General features: G+C 39.4%; 1 protein-coding gene across 1 annotated transcript in view; it reads left to right on the forward strand.

Moving 5' to 3' along the window:
• The window catches only part of ADGRG4 (adhesion G protein-coupled receptor G4), a 121430-nt gene that overhangs the window by 91170 nt on the left and 9960 nt on the right, over positions 1-20300 (forward strand). Inside the window, exons 16-23 of the mRNA XM_002832161.3 lie at positions 1438-1572; positions 6102-6221; positions 7394-7439; positions 9247-9350; positions 11731-11852; positions 13699-13967; positions 17109-17187; positions 19572-19852. Of these exons, the coding sequence (XP_002832207.3) occupies positions 1438-1572; positions 6102-6221; positions 7394-7439; positions 9247-9350; positions 11731-11852; positions 13699-13967; positions 17109-17187; positions 19572-19852 (1156 nt within the window). The remainder of the gene's footprint in view (positions 1-1437; positions 1573-6101; positions 6222-7393; positions 7440-9246; positions 9351-11730; positions 11853-13698; positions 13968-17108; positions 17188-19571; positions 19853-20300) is intronic.

A 20300-nucleotide genomic window follows, 5' to 3' on the forward strand; every position in this document is an offset into this window, starting at 1 on the left:
CACCAGTTGTATTCTTGGTACCAAACTGCTTACATATTGAAGCTAAATCATGACCTCTCCATGGTACTTGATTGCCCTAGCAGAGTTCATTTCTGCTTAGCAAAGAGCCATATGGGTTTTGAGACTACAAGTCATTTTTAGAAATATGATTCACTTTTAACCCCCATTATACACCCAGCTAGATAATAGCAATTTGAGAGACAGCATAGATAATTTTAAAAAGTGGGCCAAAATCACATATATCTTTGTTCACCCACATCCCAGTTGTGTGATCCTAAGCAATTCACTTCATCTTTCTACGCCATTTCCTGTTGCCATAATACAATGTACCTCTCAGAGTTGATAGAGAGATTAAATGGGAGAATGCAGGTAAGTGTGTCCACATATTCTGTTTTGTATGGGAGAATCCAGATTTACGGCTGTGGACTTAGTGTAATTATTAACAAAGCCTTTTTGACTCTTAAAAATGTTCCAGTACTTGTCAAATACTATTACCAATCAACTCAGCAAATACTTCTGATAGTGGATGTCTTATTCCATTTTGTGCTGCTATAACAGAATACCACAGAATGGATAATTTCTGATGAACAGAAATTTATTGGTTCACAGTTCTGGCGGCTGGGAAGTCGAAGATCAAGGGGCCATCTGCAGTGAGAGCCTTCTTGCTGTGTCATCCAATGGCAGATGTGCAAAGAGAGGGAGAGAGAGAACAAAAGATTGAACTCACAGCCTCAAGCCCTTTTATAATTGGCATTAATCCATTCAACAGGGTGGAGCCTTCATGACCTAAACATATCCCATTGTGCCTCAGCCCCCATTATTATCACATTGGGGATTAAGTTTCCAGTACATGCTTTCTGGGGGACATATTCAAACCATAGCTGTGAGCATGCAGCCGAATTGCTAAGTGCTAATACCTCACTTCCCTGCTTCACTTTTTAACCAAAACATTGCTCCATAGACTATGAGGAAAGTGTCTAATATCATTGTATTGTGTTTTTTGTTGTTGTTTTGTTTTTTCCTTTTAACATATGGAGGAAGGTAGCCTGATTTCCAAGACTGGTCTTTATTTCTGATAATCAGGGCAAATGACCTAATTTGTCATTTCCCTCTCATCTCTATTATTACCCAGGTGAAAGGAGATCAAAGGGAGAGAACCTCAGGAACAGGCTTAGAAAGGAAAAGATGATGTGTGTTTGTGTCTATGTCTGTGTGTACCAGGATCATGTCTTGGCCTGTGATTGTGTGTGTGTGTGTGTGTGTGTGTGTGTGTGTGTGTGTGTGTGTGTGTGAAAAGTATATCATCGCTTATGGAGCTAGTTCCTACCTTTCAGTCCTTTGAGTGATGTTCTGAGGCTGAGCTGGGGTGGGAGGTGGGCAGGACTTCACTATGATGAATGAAGACTCCAATTTTCATTTTTTGGCTTTTCTTGGCAGATTTTCCTAGGCAATGTCCCTGTGGGAGGGATTTTGGCTTCCATATATTTGCCTAAATCACTGACGGAGAGAATTCCTCTTAGCAACTTACAAACGATCTTGTTTAATTTCTTTGGCCAAACTTCACTCTTTAAGGTAAATTCTTGCCTGTGGTAACTGTGATGAACTGGCATATGGTGACTCATTGTAATTATGAACTCTTGCTATTTTCATGATGTTCTGCTTATTTTAGAATATGCTGATTGATTCCACAAGTCTTCCAACACAACCCCTGCCCCTTAACATGGATCAACATCTACTTTAATGATGTTCTACAGTTTTTAATTTTCACAATATCTCAGCTTTGGAAGGAAATTTAAGGATTATCTGGTGGCTAAACAGAGGCCTCAAGATGTTTCAAAGCCAAAAAAGAACAGCGAGTTCTCCTGATGAAATGATGTTTCGGCTTATCAGTGCTTTCCTCCCAAATCTCCCCTGGCTCCTCAAAGCCAACAAGACCACTATTGTTGGCCAATTCCTTTGAAGTTGGGTGGTATCCAGAAGGACATTTGCCTGCAGGCATTTGTTGCTACTTCCCACAGCCCTCACAGAACTTTCTCTGAAGGCTGCAGTCCTCACCCACTAGAAAACAGAGGCAGCATGATGTGATGCTGAAGAGTGTGGACTCAGGGGCAGGCTGGTTGAATTAAAAGCTGGCAATGCCATATTCTGCCTGTATGTCCTCAAGCAAGTTACTCAACCTTCATGTGCCTTAATTTCCTTCTCTGTAGTATAGAGTAATAAGAATTCCTTATAGAGCTATTGAAGGATTAAAGGAATTGGTGTATTTAAAGTGCTTACAATACTGCTTGGCACATAAGTACCATGTTAAGTATTTGCTCTACTATTATTATTATTTTCCTGTCTTAGGTCTCTGCCTAACAAAACGCTCATTCGTTTAGACCACTCTGTCTAATCTAGCTATTGGGAAGACAGTAATCAGAGTTTGCATGAATTTGAAGATAATGAACACTATTAATTGTTAATATTTACATTTATTATTTCATCTACTTCTCATGAGAAGCTGATACTCAAAAAGGTTAAGTAATTTTTCCCAAGGCCACATACCTAAAAAGTGGCATAGCTAGGAATCAAACCCAGGCTATCTGACTTCAAAGTTCATATATTTAAGAGGTCAATACAATAATTTTCCCAGATGTGTTTGTATTTCTAAAGAGGTTATCCAAAGTAATGAATTTCTAATGGTCAAATATTCACATTTCTTTTGAGGGAGCTTGCACTGGGCCAACTCAAAATATAGCACATACCCATACCACACGACACCTCAAATATACCATGTCACCTCCAGCTATGTCTGTAAGACTTTCTGTTCCCCTGGAGTTCTCTAGCCACTCCTTTCTCTGTCTAAATTCTATTTGTTCCTGTGGGCTTAGCTCAAATCCCACCCAGGATGGCTGCCTGGAGTAAGTGAGTCTCTGCTCTCCTTCCTACCTCCTGGGCAAAATATTTAATGGGCAAAACATTTTAATAAAAATTAAAAATATGGTCCATAACACTTTGACCCTTTTGGTAGGCTTACAATTTCTGTTTGTCACCTGAGATGCCATTATTTTGGTCTTAATTTCTCTCCTTTCTTCAGAGGGCTGTGCTTGTCTCATAGAATAAGAGATAAACTTGTTTTGCATAGATTTCACACTTAATAAGTCATTTTTATTCACTAACACTTTCTACTGGAAGAGATTAAAGATCTTTGCCAAAATTAAACTGCAAACGTCATAGTACCAGACGAAGAAGGATTAGAACTAGCCTGCTTCAAATTCAGAGTTGAAAGGGTCCTCCTAACTCATATCATCCCATCTATTCATTTTACCATTGGTAAAAGTAAAATGGATATTGAGGACCTCGAGACTCAGAGAGGGGTAGAAATCTGCTGAAGGTGCCACAATTTATTCATTCATTCACTCAATCATTTATTCATTCAGCAAATATTTATTTAATTCCTACTGTGTGTCTTATATGGTGCTGAATGCTGAGGATGCAATGCTAAGCAAGATACATAGTGCCTGCTCTCATGGAACTTCCAGTCTGCTGGAGGAGAAAAGAAACCTAAATGTTCTAACATTGAAGGGGTAACCCTAGGCTTGGATCTGTGCCACTGGTTATTGGGGAAAGAGTACTTACAAAAATGCTGCTCTTTAATTCTGTTTTTCTTGAATCCCCAAGTATCACAGCCTTGCTTTCACACTACTTTCTCTAACATTTTTTGATCAAAATCTTAAGTCATTATGACATATAACCTTAGACATTTGTTTGTTTGTTTGTGTCTTTTAAAGATGGGATCTCGCTCTGCCACCCAGGCTGGAGTGTAGTGGTGCAATCACAGCTCACTGCAACCTCGAACTCCTGGGTTCAAGAGATCCTCCTGGCTCAGCCTCCCAAGTAGCTGGGAATATAGGTGCTCACGACTGTGCCTGGTTAATTTTTGTATTTTTTTGTAGAGATGGGGTCTCACTTTGTTGCCCAAGCTGGTCTCAAACTCCTGGCCTCAAGCCATCCTCCTGTCTCTGTCTCCCAAAGCATTAGGATTACAGGCGTGAGCCACCATGCCTGGTCCACAGAAACTGTTGATAAGGCACCACTCTTGGATAATGTGTCTCCTCCTGCACGCCTCCACTAGCTGTGATTCTCAGGGAGAGGGACAGGTGCTAGGCAGTTACAATATGGCACAGGGGCTCTGGGTGCATAGAAGAGGGAATCTACCACTCATCTGGAAGATCAGGAAAGTGCAGTGAGAGAAAGGTCTCAGCGGAGCCCTGAAGTTGAGTAGGAGCTCAAAGATGAAATAGGGCAAAGAGAAGGAGGGAAGAGAGTTTCAGAGAGAGGGAATAGCTTGTCTAAAAGTTCAGAGGTGTAACAGATAAAACTTGAGCCTAATCCTTGATCTGCGTTTAGAATTCATAAAATTTATGGTTGAAAAAGCAGACCCACATGCCGAGGCTGTTCTAAACATACTTAAAAGCATTTCAGTGTTTAAGGTTATGCTTTATTAATTAAAATAAAAAATGGACTTTCTGAGTAAAAAAAAAAAAAACAAAAACTTGAGCCTACAGTGCAAAGGGTGGAAGGATGAGGAAGTTTCTGTTCCTTTCCTGGCATGGCTACCATTTTGTAGTAAGGGAAATGAAACCAGAGAAAAGGCTAATTAAGTTTTGGATCATAGTGTGTGTCTCCTCCTTTGGCCTTTTCACTACAGAAAACTGTGTCTCTTAGACTAAGTTGGGAGGATCATTGAATAACATCTAGTCTGCCATCTTTCCTAGTGTCACCAATAGACCAGGAAGGGGTAATAGGGCTTAGGAGGAACAAGAGAGCTAGGGTTAGCACTTGGCCTTTTGAGTGTCAGCAGGGCCCTTCCCATTATATCTTGCTGCTGGCCATCTCTAAATCAGGTTGCCCCAGGCTGGCTTTGAATGAACAGAACAGATCAGAAACAGGAAGTAAGCAGAGTCCTAGCAGAGCCCCAGGCTGAATTTGCAACTACCCAGGCTGCAGGGCTCAGGTGTGTAGGGTAGGTAGTAGGGACTGCACACTGTTTCTTCAGAAATATGAAGCCTTGGCATCTTCTAAAAGTGGCCCAGCAGGATCTCCAAGGAATATCATCTGGGTTCACGTCCTCTAGGCTTTTGTGGGGAAGTCCTCAGAGATTTTTCTTCATCTCCTTCTTGTTTGGTATCACCAGCCCTACCTGTGGCCACTTCACATGTGCCTGTGCCCCAGAACAGGCAGCATCTCAGCTGACTTGCATCCTGGAGCCTTGGCCTGGGGTACTTTGACACTGTCAGTTAGCAAGCCCCACTTCTCAACAGATACATTCTAGTTTGTTGCCTTTAAACCAACATTTATTAAGCATTCCTGCCCTGTCACCCACTAGCTGAGTGACCTTTATCCATTTAGGCACTGAGCCACTCAAGCCTCAGTTTATCTGAAAAATGCTTATATGGCTTCAATGAGGACTGCAAATGGCATGTGCATGAAAAGCACATAATAAGTGGCTCACTGTGGGCACAAGACACCTGCTGTGTGCTAGGATATGTGAGGAACACCAGGCTATACAATGCCTGGGCTCTGGCCTCAGAACTCACAGTCCCCTAAGAAGGCGATGACTGTCCTCTGAAATTTGTTTCAAACTGGGTGTTGATCAACCTGCTTCCATCTCTGTCAGAATAGAACAAGAAGTGGTTTATAACTTACACATGATAGATTTAGGTTTCTTATAGAGGAGCTCCCTAAAAGTAAGCAAGGATGGTTGAGAGTTAGAACTGGGATAAGTTGTGAAGTGTCAAGGTCCAGAAAGTTACCAAAATAGAGAATAGTTTCATTTTGTTGCTAGTGCAGTACTGAGTAGCAGGTGCAAAACGAATGCGTGCTAGATACACATTTGGTTGGATGATGGATGGATTAATGAATTGTTCTAGCTTGGTATAATGGAGACCTTATGTGAAGACAGGAGATGAGCTGAATAACCTTTGACCTTAGCTTGCAATTTTATTTTCCACATTTCTGTACCTAATGTTGTATGTAGCACTTCAAAATTCCAGATTGATTATTAACATGTAAGTAATTAGAAATTTAGGTCCTGAACTCCTCTTTTGTTTCATCTGCAGACCAAAAATGTCACTAAAGCATTAACCACATATGTTGTGAGTGCCAGCATTTCAGATATGTTCATTCAAAACTTAGCTGACCCAGTGGTTATCACTCTGCAGCATATTGGAGGAAACAAGGTAATATATCCATTTTCAGCTCAGAATCAAATGGCCTCAGGAACTCTTCATGATTTTTCTGTTAAAAGTAATTTGTTAATTAATAGATGTGATTCTAACACTTAATGAGGAATGTCCTATTCCAGGTAGCAAAAGTGTGTTATAATTGGAACCTTCTAGAAATAATGCCTTATCCTAAAGTGATAGGGAATGATGGGCATTCCAGCACTGTGACAGATTGGTGGGGCAGTGACTGGATCTTTTGGATGTCCCATCACACTAAATGACATGTGATTCCATTTATTTTTGAGTGAGACAAGCAACTTCACTCAAAATAATTGAATATTTGTATTACTTGAATTTCCATAAATTAAAATGTGTATGAATTATCACCAAAGAACTAAAAGCATAGTCATATGGCATAACATAAGGTATATATTACTAAATAATCAAATTTAGCCTAAGTACAAGTATGAATGACTATTCCATTATTTGACGTTAATGTATGGCCAGTGTGACATCTCAATATATTTCTCAGTTCCCAGTCTAAAAGACCGTGTAGTTCAGCATACTTTTCACTGGTCTTGATTCTAGAAGGGAAGAAGAGAAGGAAGAGAGGGAAAGGAAATTTAAAGAAGCAAATACCAAATGAAACATGTTAGATAGGTAAGATCTCTCAATTTGGTCTGGGCTACAGCACTTCAATTATCCCCAGTAACTAATTGCTCCTTGCCTGCAGTTTCCTGGAGACTACAGGAGCTGGTGAAGTCTTAGGAATGTTCTGTAGGCCTAATGATGGGGCAGATCAAATTTCTGTCCATAAGGCTTAATCTCAGCGGTGAGCCCCAAATTCCAAAGCTCTGGAAGGAACACATCAGCCCTGCATTGACTATCCATAGCCTTGTACCAGAAGGGCATGACAATTTTTAATACTACCAAATATTTTAAAGGGCATATCAGATCACCAGCCAGTGACATGCTGTTTTCTCACTTGTAAATCCAGAGTTAGATGGAGTTAGTTGAAAAGCCAATTCACAAATGGCCCAAATGTGTATATGTATGTGTGTGTGCATGTGAGTGTGTGCATGTCTACCATGGGAAAAAATATTGAGAAGAAAACACTTGTGTGTATATGTTACTATATAGTAAATATCACAAGGCAAGATGTTTACCTCTGATTTCTTTTTTTCCAGAATTATGGTCAAGTTCACTGTGCCTTTTGGGATTTTGAGAATAATAGTAAGTATTTTTGTTAGCAACTTTGGCTTTGCCCCAGACGATTTTCCCACTTGGCAGTTAAATAGCAGGGGGTTGTGCTGAAACTACTGTCTTATCAGACCCTACAGAGCATTCTGAATGACCAAGATACAGGATATGATTTTTATATCAAATCAGGGCATGGGAATTAAGACAACTTTCCTTTTTGATAGGTAACATCTCTCAATTTGTGCTGGGGCTACAGTGCTCCAGTCATGCCCAATAACTAATTGCTCCTTACCTGCAGTTTCCTGAAGATTATAGGAGCTTATTATAATCTTAGGCCCCAGAGATAATTATTTGGGAAATCAGAAAAATTACACAACTCGAGGGTAAGCAAAGTTGGAAGAAAGAAATTTGGAAGGCCCAGTGCAGAGTAGCCTTGAGCTGTTTGAAGAAAGATGAGGAAGGAATACCTGGTTCTTTATCTGTGCTTTCCCACAGGGTTTTGCAAGATCTATGATCTCCTTCCCTTTTTTTTTCCTCACCTCTTTTAGACTGACTGTGTGACCTTGGGTAGATAATTTACGCCCTCTGAGCCCCAGTCTTTTTATCTTTTCATTGAGGAGATGAAACTTCTTGGTTGGTCTCTAAGGACCCTACTTGCTTGAATAAGCATGAGTCTTTGGAGACAGACAGTAGAAGACTGGGAATGGTCATTACTGACTGGGTTGTTCTTAGGATTGCCATCTTCACTGGAAATATCCAGGGTTATCACCAAATCTCAGAGAATTTCCACACAGAATAAATTTCCCTAAGAACGCCAGGAGTGGCTAAGTGAGGAGTCCTTCTGCCTGTGGAAACTCTGCCTGGAACCTTTCCCTTTTTCACTATCCTTGGAATTCTGGGACAAAATGGAAATTCTCTTCCCATTCGGCTCCCTAGAGTATAAGAATACTACTTCTTTCTGACAAACAAAAATAACACTGCCCTTTCCTGATCCCCTCCAAGTCTCTTAGGATAAAACTCCTATAAAGTGATGAGCTTTGTCCCCTACAACCTCAATATGTTGATCTCTATGTTCATTAACGCAAATTGCTGGGGTACTCCCAGGTCACCCTTTGCCCCTGCACCTCTGCCTCGTGGATCTAGAACCTCTGGAATCTATGGCATTATCCCAGATGGACAAATGTTGACCAAACTTAGCTGCCTGCCCGGGGATAACCCCTTTGGTCTAGTGCCACTCAGGAAGTTCTACTTTCAATCTGATCTAGTACCTGAGATCTACAGGTTATGGAGGTATGAGTGTTAGTTCTAAACCCTGAGTGTGCTCAGAGGAAACTAGCCAGATGTCCAGTAGAGCAGAGGCTCTAACTGGCCCTGCAGCGCTCCAGACCACGATCTGACTTTGATTGAAAGCACTTGAGACCCTTTGAATTGCGGGTTCAGCTGGGTGTTCAGATGTCTATTCCAGTCCCTCTGAGTAAGGTCAAGTGCCAGCTTATATTCCATACGTCCATATCCTTAAAAAGATTCTAGATCTGCTTGCTTCCTATTTATTGGCTACTTAAAAAAAAGTTCATGGTGAGAGTCTGTCCTAATTTGTAGAGGTATGGTACAAGAACAGGAAAAGGGAGAGCTGAAGAAGTTATGCCATTTACGAAGTCCCCAAAAAGTCAATTTAGTCTATTAGACTTAATTTAATTTCAATGTTCAATTATACCCCTAATCTTGCTGTCTTAGCAAATAATATTAATTATAACACACGTTTGGATAGTGAATATAATGAAAAGTTAAACATTTCTGAGAAAAACAAAATTGCTTTGAAATTTCCTTCTGTCTCCTACAGATGGGCTGGGTGGATGGAATTCGTCAGGCTGTAAAGTAAAGGAAACAAACGTAAATTACACAATCTGTCAGTGTGACCACCTCACCCATTTTGGAGTCTTAATGGTGAGTTGTCGCTTAGTCACTCCTCGATGGAAGTCTGACAATTTTTATTAGACCAGTAATATATGTGTGAACTGTTATTAAAAAATGGTATGCATTTGGAAAAAAAAGCCCCCTTCAAATTTGTTCATCCAAAGTAGATCAGATTGAGACAAATATTTATTTATTTTTTCTCCTTATAAAATTAATGCTTGCTTCTCAAATTTCAAACAGTACAGAAAAGATCCCTGTAACCTCCCTCCCAAGTGATCACCACCTTTAACAGGCTAACATGTATATTCATTTAGGTTCTTTTCCTGTGTATATAGGAATGTATGTTTTTGTTTTATAAACATGGTATCAAATTATTCATACTGTTTTTACCAATTGCTTTTTTCATTTAACAATATATATTGCACAACTTTCAGGCAAATGTGTATGTATCTATTATACTTCAATTTTTAAAATATCTTTATAGTATACCATTGCTTGGGTTTAACACAATAAATTTAACTAATCCCTGACTGGTGGACATTGTAGCTGTTGCTGTTTTTCTCATTATAAATATTGCTGTATCTTCATGTATCTTCAAACATTGGCGTAAGCATTTTTGCAGGATAGGTTGACAGAAGTAGAATTGCTGGATTAAAAGGTCTGGTCATTAAAATATTTAAATTTAAGAAGGATCATAAGTATTTGCTGAGTTTTTCTTCCAAATGACTCTCAAATGTATTCCTTTTTCTCTACCCACATCAGAATACTTTCCTGGATTTCTTAGGTAACTTTATTACATACTGTTATCTGAATGTGTCATACGTTACTTGTTCCTACAAAGAATGGTTAGCTTTTTGAGGGCTGTGGGTCTGTTTTATATTTATTTATTTTACATATATATATATATATATATATATATATATATATATTTTTTTTTTTTTTTTTGAGACGGAGTCTTGCTCTGTCGCCCAGGCTGGAGTGCAGTGGTTCGATCTTGGCTCACTGCAAGCTCCGCTTCCCTGGCAGAAGTGGGAAGAATCACCTGAGTCCAGGGAGGTTGAGGCTGCAGTAGGCCATGGTCAGGCCACTGCACTCCAGCCTGGGCAAAAGAGTGAGACCCTGTCTCAACAACAAAAAAAAAAAAAAAAAGAGAGAGAGAAAGAGCAGCGTTCTTGTTCCAGCTCTGTCTGTAACTAGCTATGTGATCTTGGTAAGGTTGTTTCCCTCTTTTGGATCTTAGATTTTCTTCTGAAATGTGAATGACTGGAGTACACCAGGGTTTCTCAATCTTGGCACTACTGATATTCTGGCCAAATAGTTCTGTCTTTTTTTTTTTTTTTTTTTTTTTTAACAGAGGCTTGCTCTGTCACCAGGCTAGAGTGCAGTGGCGCAATCTCGGGTCACTGCAACTTCTGCCTCCTGGTTTCAAGTGATACTCTCGCCTCAGCCTCCCCAGTAGCTGGGATTACAGGTGCCCGCCACCACACCCAGCTAACTTTTGTATTTTTTAAGTAGGGACAGGGTTTCACCATTTTGGTCAGGATGGTCTCGATCTCCTGACCTCATGATCTGTCCACCTCAGCCTCCCAAGGTGCTGAGATTACAGGCGTGAGCCACCCCACCCGGCCCCAAATAATTCTTTGTCGTGGGGGGTTGTTCTGTGCATTATGAGAAGTTTGGCAGCATCCTTGGTCTTTCCCCACTAGATGCCAGTAGCACCCTCCCCAGCTGTGACAACCAAAAATGTCTCCAGATACTGCCAAATGTCCCTGGGAGAGGGGTAAAATCACTCCTGGTTGAGAACTACCAAAGTAAACACTGCTTCTTAACCTTTTATGAGTCATGAATCTCTAATCATCTGATGAAAGCTACGGACTTTGTTCTTAGACCAGTGCACACATATATTCAAATAATTTTACATGTCTTTTCAGATCTTTAATGGTAATTAATAAATCACTGAACCTTGTGATCTCTAAGGTCCATTTTGTTTTTTAATTTTGTGAAGGCTATTTAAGGTCTAAGGAAAAGGACCTTTTTTTTTCTTTGCTGTTCTGTGTAGTGTTTTGAGATGCTCAGTTCAGATAATTATTCACTTTGCATCCCAAATTCACATCTCTCAGCTTGGTTATATTTTAAATGTAGAACATGTTAATGATGATGAAACCAAGGACCAAATGTTCTTCCAATGCTATAGATGGCTCCCCATGCCCTGTACACAGTCAGTTGGACTAGGCATACTCAACAAACAATATTTGGTCTTATCATACATCCATTCACATAATCTGGTTTTAGAAGAGCTATGGCAGAAATGTTATACATCCTGGGAACTTCCTATTAGTGAACACTGGAAGCATTTTGCCATAAACTTGCTCTGGTGTATGTGTAAAACACAACACATTGTGTTCCTTAGGATTTATCCAGGTCTACAGTGGATACAGTGAATGAACAGATATTAGCGCTTATAACATACACCGGATGTGGAATCTCCTCCATTTTCCTGGGAGTTGCAGTGGTGACATACATAGCTTTTCAGTAAGTTGATACAGCCTTGCTCTGAGCACATTTAATTTGGTTTGATGGATGCTATTACCATTGTAACTTTGTTAATTTCATGAACACATCACAATAGGAAGAAGTCATATCCATTAGATTATGAAGTGGACAGGTTAAAAACAAAACGTCAAGGCTCCTCTAAAAATATTTTAATTGGATTTTTGTAAAACAAGGGAGTTGGGATAGGAAAAGATTTCTCTGTAGGATATAAGAGCTCCAACCCTAAAAGAAAATTTGATAAAGTAGACTTTATTAAGAACTTCTTTAATCAAAAGACACAATTCAGATAGTGAAAGGCAAACCTTACATAGAGAGAAGATATTCACAATGCATATATCAGATAAAAGACTTGTATGCAGAATGTATAAATAACTCTCACAAATCTAAAAGCAAAAGACAATAAAGTTTATAAATGGACAAAAGACTTGAACAGGCACCTCACAAAAGAGAATATCCATGCCTAAGCCTAACCTTTACCAAATGGCCAATAAGCATATGACAAAGTTCTTTACATCATTACTCATCAAAGAAATCCTAATTACAACCACAGTTATGTACTTCTCTGCACCCAACAGAATGGCTAAAATTAAAAATAATGACAATAGCAAGTGTCAACAAGCATGTGGAACAACTGGAACTCATACATTTGCTAGTGGGAATGTAAAATGGTTCGGACACTTTGGAAAATTCTTTGGCAATACCTGTTAAATATAAATATACATCTCGCTGTTGACCCAGAAATTTCACTCTTAGATATATACTCAAGACAAATGAGTACATATGTCCACTGAAAGATATGTACAATAATATTTATAGCAGCTTCAGTCACAGTAGCTTCAAATTAGAAACAACTCCAATTTACATTAACAGTTGACTGGATGAATAAATTGTGATATATTTGTAAAATGCAATGCTACACAGCAGTAAAAAATGAATTACTTCTATGCAATGCAACATAATATCTAAATCTCATAGACATAGAATTGAGCAAAGGAAGCCAGAAAAATAAGACAATGTACTGTGTGGTTCCATTTACAAAAAGTTCCAAACACAGGTGAAATCTATGGGGTTAGAAGTGAGAGTATTGGTTACCTCTGTTGGGTGATATTGAATGCAAGAAGCATGAAGGAGCCTTCTGGGATGTTGAAAATATTCTACTTCTTGATCTGTGTCGAAGTTCCACAGGTATATGCATATGTAAAGATCCATCAAGTTATATTGTTAACACTTGTGCACTTTAATATTTACCTCAGAAAAAAATTCACACAAAATGAAAACAGCAAAATTTAAATCAATAAATATTTAATAACAGTGTAAAATAATCAAAGGGGGTAATACATATTTTTTTATTTTGAAAAATACTGGGTGAGTTTCTGCAAAGTAAAGTTGCAATCACTTAATAAAACTTAAGACCATATTTCCATGAGGCCATATGTCGGGATCTTTAGAACTATCCAAGTAGCTCTACTTGGAATGGTTTCCATAGTCATCCTGCTATTTGGTAATATGTAGCTCCAGCCTGCTGAAGCAGTGGTGATAGACTTATAATACCCAGGAAACTCCTTCCTTCCTTCTAAAAGATAAAAAGAAAAATAATAGCCTCTCTCAACCGCATAGTTGAGAAAGGCTATTATTATTTCTGTTAGTTAAGGTCACTATATTTATTATGCTTTGACTCTACCTGGAAAGAGAATGAGGGACTTCAAAGTATAAGCAAAGATGAGTAATTCTTTTATTCTTTCACTTATTATGTAGATAAGATGTGGCGATGTTTAATTAAAAAAAAAACAGACTTTACCTAACAATATTGTACTTTCTCTTTTAGCAAACTTCGAAAAGATTATCCTGCCAAAATTCTGATCAACCTGTGCACAGCACTACTGATGCTAAACCTGGTATTTCTGATCAATTCTTGGTTGTCATCATTTCAGAAAGCGGGAGTTTGTATCACAGCTGCAGTGGCACTTCATTACTTCCTGCTTGTTTCTTTTACTTGGATGGGCCTGGAGGCAGTCCACATGTATTTGGCTCTAGTCAAAGTCTTCAACATATACATTCCAAATTATATCCTTAAATTTTGTCTAGTTGGTTGGGGTAAGTATATCTGCCATTGTTTTTGATATTTATGTCTTAAGCCTGTCTTTCTAATTCTAGCTCTGTTAGATTCTGTTAATATCATAGGTAAAAAATTAAGGATCGCCTTGCTGGTGTTTGGGCATGCATCTTTTTTTTTTTCTGCCTGTATTGCTCTATAAATTCAATTTTAACCTTTAGGGCGAGGAGTTGGTGCACAAATATTTATTGAGCACTTATTGTGTGTTGTGCTAAGTGCTGGCTCTACAGTAGTGAACAGATTTTATCTCTTCCTTTACAGAAGTTACAGTCACAACAAATACTGATAAAACAGCTAACACCTAGGTAGCACTTACATGTGCCAGATGCTATTCTAAGTGCTTTACATACGCATTTAATCCTCATAATATCTCCACGGGATAGATTCCATCATTATTCCCATTTAATAGATGAGGAGACTGAGGCACACAGAAAGATGAGGTAATTTGCCAAAACTCACACAGGTAGTAGGCAAGAGAGCTGGGATTTGAGCCAGGAAGTTTGTCTCCATAGTTTGGACTTCTAACCTCTATGATCTTGCCATATTGTTTAAAGAACAGGGAAAAGACTTGAAATGGGTGAAAGAGTGCCGGGTCAGCCAGAACCTGATTCTCATCACACCTCATGACTGTGATGATCACTGCTGGCCTTGGAAGAAGCCAGGAATGGTCCTCAGCATAGATCTTTCTGAATACAAATGTCATTTCATTGGCTTGCTTTCCTTTATTTCTAATTGACATGGTCAGCTCGGCTCCCTTGCTCGCTCTCTCTTGTGTATTCAAGGCAGATTTTGGGTTCAGAAAATGTATTAGATGTGTAGGAGATGTATATTAAGTAGCATACCTTAGGTACATAGGAACACAGATTTTATCTTCCACTGCCTTTGTGAAGACAATACCCTCCTAATTAGCTACTCATCCCTTTAATGAGTTCATTAACATAGTACATGCTTTCACTGGATACACAGTCAGTGCTATTATCTATGCTAATATGGGGAGCAGAGACAGGCAAATACTGAACAGATCATAATCTAAAAGCTTGCTTTAGTACACTTTGGAATCTATCAGAAACACAGAGACAAAAGCAGTCGATACACTCCCCTTAGTGCCTTGTGTCCCTCATCTTGATTCAATCAGAGGATTGAAAAATGTGGAAGAGGCTTCATGAATAATCCAAAAAGCAGATAACCCACATATGGCTAATTGTGAAAGGGCTGTAAATATCACTTCATCCTGGCTTTCTTTCTCCCTCATCATCACTCGTTCCCAGCTTCCTTTTTAAACTCTTCCTCCAGGACTCACTTCTTATCTCTTTGATCTTCTAATTTCATACACATTTCTTGGGTTACAAGGAGAGGCAGGAAAGGCTAAAGTTTGGTACTTGGAAGCAGGAAAACTTTAGTTATACACACAAGCTGAGAAGTCTGACTGGCTCAATCAGTAAAGAAAGATACAATAAGCCACTCTTACGTTCAGTTTATTACTTACATAAACTGTGAAAGGAAGAGTACCTAAAAGTGCCAGCTTTCACATTCTTGTCCCCCACACTAAAAAGAGCAACCCCAAAACAAAGGGAATGGATGACTGCCACGTGAGTTGTAGGATTCCCGGTGGCTGAGGAGCTAGTTTTAAATGGAAGTGATGCTGTTTCCTATTCTGCAGCCCTATTCTAAGGGGGCAGGGTACAAAGGCCCACACCTCTGCAGAACCCTGAGAGATGATGAGAAGCTGTCTCCTGACAGCCTCCTGGAGGAGATAGGGAGGTGAGTAGGAGATGGCCCCAGAGCACCTCCTCACAGGCCTCCCATCTTCTCGAATTTGTGGAGGCCCGCAGGGCACACCGCCCAAATTCAGATAAGCCTTTACCTGTGTAGTCTATGTGGATACATGCAAGGTCACCAGGGAGCCACAGCTGAGCTGTCCCACTACAGGGAGTTTTCGAGCATTTCAATATTAGACAAAAGCAATCAACTTTAAGGAAAATAGATATTAATATCTGTTTATGTTTGAAGCTCTGCCTTATGAATACCAAAGCAACCTGTTGGAAAAGTTTATTACTTTTAATGACAAAAACCACAATTACTTTTGCACCAACTTAATGAATCCCTGTCCAAGACAGTAGATTTGTTTATATTTTTAAAATAACAATAGAAGGGATCTTTTTTTTTTATTTTCAATATGTAAACACAGCTTGAAGACTGCCGCACAACTTCCATCCTAAATATGAGGACTTCCCCTGTCTCTCCCTTCCAGCCTTCTATTTTAAAAAACATCTGCAGCATTCTAGGTGCTGTGCTTGGGGTGGGCTATACAGACTTGAAGTCATCATCATGTTTATCATAGAATGGGACAGTGGAGGATTTTTCAAGATACTTGGCATTCTGGGCTTTGGAACAGCTTTGGAAAGCATGTAACAAAACCCCTAAAATGTATGTAGGTGCATGCGCTTAGTCTAGGAGAAATACAATTGAGAGATAAAGAAATCATATATTTTTTTTTTTTTGCAAATGTACAAGAAATTGGATTTTTAAACCCTGTGTCTACACTCTCCTCACGTTTGGCCATTTTGACTGAACTGATTGCTTTATTATAGTCTGACTGAATTGAGTGGTTGTTAACTGGTCGATCTAGTCAAAATGTCAAACTAGTAACGAGTGTGGAAACAGTTTCCCTGTCAAAAAAGCACTGAAGGCTGCAGCTGATTGCCTGTGCCCTTCTCCTAAGGTGACCTAGACAAAAAGCTATTGGGAACGAAGAGGTGATGTGAAAGGGAATAAAAATTAGGGGCTCATCATCTAAGAAGAAATGCTTGATGCGAACTTGCATTCCAATCAACTAGATACTTCTTTTGCCAAGTTGATTTTCTGGCACTTGAGCTATTTTTAATAACTAGTGGGCATTGTATTGGAGCCATTGGCATGCTGTCTACTTTAGCAGATTGGAGAACTCCTTGAAATGTTTAACTTGGAAGAATTCACAAACATTTTGCAAACAATAGTATTTTGATGCCCGCACATCTGTGGCTCATTTAAACAGTGTCTTAATGTATCATCACCCACAGTCATTGATTAGGTTGCCTCTCTGCTACCTGATGAAATGCCTTTGACTTGCTTTCCCACTGCAGGAATCCCAGCTATCATGGTGGCGATCACAGTCAGTGTGAAAAAAGATCTGTATGGAGCTCTGAGCTCAGCGACTCCATTGTAAGTACCAGCATCTCTGTTTCTCTGGTGGTGGGGCTCTGGCCCAGCAGGGTATGGTAAAGTGTTCTTGGCCTGGGATTGGTCTTGACCCTTGGCTTCAGGAAGAAATCAACCTAAGTCCTTTTGCCCTAAACATAGGCCACATTTATGTGATGGTTAGTTGCCCGGGTCCTCTATGACCTTGGGCAAGTTACCTTACCTTTTAGTTCAATTTCCTCTTCTGGAAAATGGGGATAATAATGTTTTCTCTTAATGTCCTGTGCAAATTAAAATGATATCATGTATGTAATGTGCTCAGCATATTGGCTGTTCTATGGCAAATGCTGTGTAACTGGCAGGTATTATGATTACAAAGCTCACACATCAGGTCATTGCAAAGAGTTAGTGGCCACTACAAGGAAATTCTGAGATGGTTTGGAAAACATTTTTTACCTTTCAACAACAAAGGTCTTCCCTGAAGAATGCTCAACAGCTTTCCTTTGTAAACAGCCTCGGCTTGGTTGTTCTCTTGTTTCTTTTCATTTTTTTCCTTTTCTCCCATTTGATGTATAAGCTCTTCTCTTTAGTTCTCTCAACCACAATCACATGAGAGTAGCAATTCACTTCACCCCACCTCTCCAGAACCTTCTTTTACAGGCGTGTAGGCGTGTAGATAGTTGCCCTGTGGTCCTTTAGGCTGCACAATCTCATTTTACACTTCTGATTGTTCCATTCTTTTTATCATTGCCTCTCAAGTTCTATTCCACTATAGATTTCCTCTCCCACTGGACTGGAATTAAATGTAGAAGGTCCTGCTCCAAGACTCCCCCATCTTTCATATTGAGATGACAGTTTCCATGGGGTCAAAATTATTTTGCCCTTTGCAGCAGATGCTTTCTAATTAAAATTCCTTGTTATGTTTTCTTTCTCTTCCATTTTCTCTTCCCTTCCTTCTCATCTCCCCCTCCATCCTCCCCCTTTGCCTGTTTTGTGACTTAAAAAGTCCCCAGTGTCTACCTAATGGTGACCCTTCTTGAACCATCAAAAGCAAGAGCAAAAGCAAAACCAGAACAAAATCAACTCCACTTTTTCCCAAAAGAGACTTTTCAGATGTGACTTGGTTAGTAAGAGGCCGACTGCTCTAACAGTTTTTTTTCAAATTATATTTTGAAGAAGTAATTCATGCACATGGAACAAAATCCAAACGTACAACAGGGTAGAGGATGAAAAGTAAGCCCTGCTTCCAACCCCTAGATACCCAGTTTCCCTCCTGAGGTAACTCTTATTGCCAATTTATTACCAACAATCAAATTTGTATGGATATTCTCTTGCACACTTTGTTACCCAAGTGGTAGATATACACCATTTGGCACCTTGGTCTTTCCACTTAACAATGTATCTTGGAGGTGATTCTTTACCCAAACATATAACACTATCTCATTTTAACAGTTTTCTATGGCATCCTTTAAGGATGCTGATGATATTCAGGGACCTCTAGGTGTCAGAATCTATTAGGAAAATTAAATGTTTTTTAACACGTTTGCAACACACACACACAAACTCACACATATGTGAAAGTATCCATGCCAAAATAAACAACATGACCAAAAGAGATTTTCCTGGTTTTAGAAAAGAGAGCTCAGCTAAGTTGACACACAGTTAAATTAGTCAAGCTTCTCTGTGTTCAAAAATCAGGGAAAATGCCTCCAGTAATTGCAAATGTTATTAAATGGAATATCTGTTCATATGAATCACTGCATATTTTTTCTTTAATAAAAACTGTAGAGTCGTTAATCAATCCAGTAACCAGTGTTGCCTTTGTCATCCAAATACATCATATTTTAAAGCAGTACACCTAGAGTTCTTCTCTTTTTGTAGCATTTTCATTAACTTTCATAATTTCAGCATTGTTTGATGTAGCTTTCAGAAAATCCATTCATTGCTCACATCCTTTCACTGTGATATTTATCATGTAAAGTAGAATTAATCCTGCAAATAAGAGCTTAGGTGTAAGGTGGTGGCGGGGGGGCAGGGCGTGCGGGGGCGGTGTGGGGAGCATGGCGACAGAGAGCCACTTTTGGGGAAAATGTATCATTCATTTTTCTGCTGTTAACGAAGAGAACCGTTTCCTAGGGAATTGGACTGACAGGTTTCTGCATATGTAGGGCAGAAACATCCTCTAGGATTTCTGACTTAGTCTTGGAAAGAACCCTGAACTGGGGCTCAGGAGATTGAGGTTCTTGTCCCAGCTCTGCCTCCAGTTGGTATGAGTGAACTCTGTCCAGTTCATTTCTCTAGGGCAGATGCCCTTAGGGTGAAATAAAATTGACTAGATGATCTTCAGTCTCTGAGAAATAGGACTTTATGTTTCCCTATCTCATGATAGTCTTTTTTGTTTCTTACAGTTGTTGGATTAAAGATGATTCTATCTTTTACATCTCAGTGGTGGCTTATTTTTGCCTCATATTTCTCATGAATCTCTCCATGTTCTTCACTGTTCTTGTTCAACTGAATTCGGTGAAATCCCAAAGCCAGAAGACTCGGCGGAAGATGATCCTGCATGACCTCAAAGGCACAACGAGCCTGACATTCTTACTTGGCCTCACCTGGGGGTTTGCCTTTTTTGCTTGGGGACCCGTGAGGAACTTTTTCTTGTATTCGTTTGCCATTTTTAACACTTTGCAAGGTAACTGCTGCTTTTTCGCCTTTTCCGTGGCCAGCTACACATCCAGCAAAGCTTTTGTTGCTTTGGAAAATAATCTCACCTGTTGGAAACATTAACTAGATGTTAGTCTTCATTAAATGCACACACAGCCCACTCTCTCTTGCTCAGTGGTATAGGGAGAAGCCCAGATAGGTAACCCAACTTTGGGTAGTTGGAAATGTCTACATCAAACACTGATTGGCAATACTTCTTACAGTGTTCATTGTATCAACACATTGTGCTAGAAAATGTACAGATTCATGCTCATGTTGACATTTTGAAGTACACAATCCAGCTAAACATAGCAATTAACTGGAAAGCAGAAACATTAAAGTTTTGACCCCGTAGGCTCTATCTGCATCTGATATCCTAATCTTTTGGGAAAGAGCCAGGCTAGACTATCATAGAATCATACAGGAATGAAGGTTAA

Source organism: Pongo abelii, chromosome X, assembly GCF_028885655.2.
Source record: "Pongo abelii isolate AG06213 chromosome X, NHGRI_mPonAbe1-v2.0_pri, whole genome shotgun sequence".
NCBI lineage: Eukaryota > Metazoa > Chordata > Mammalia > Primates > Hominidae > Pongo > Pongo abelii.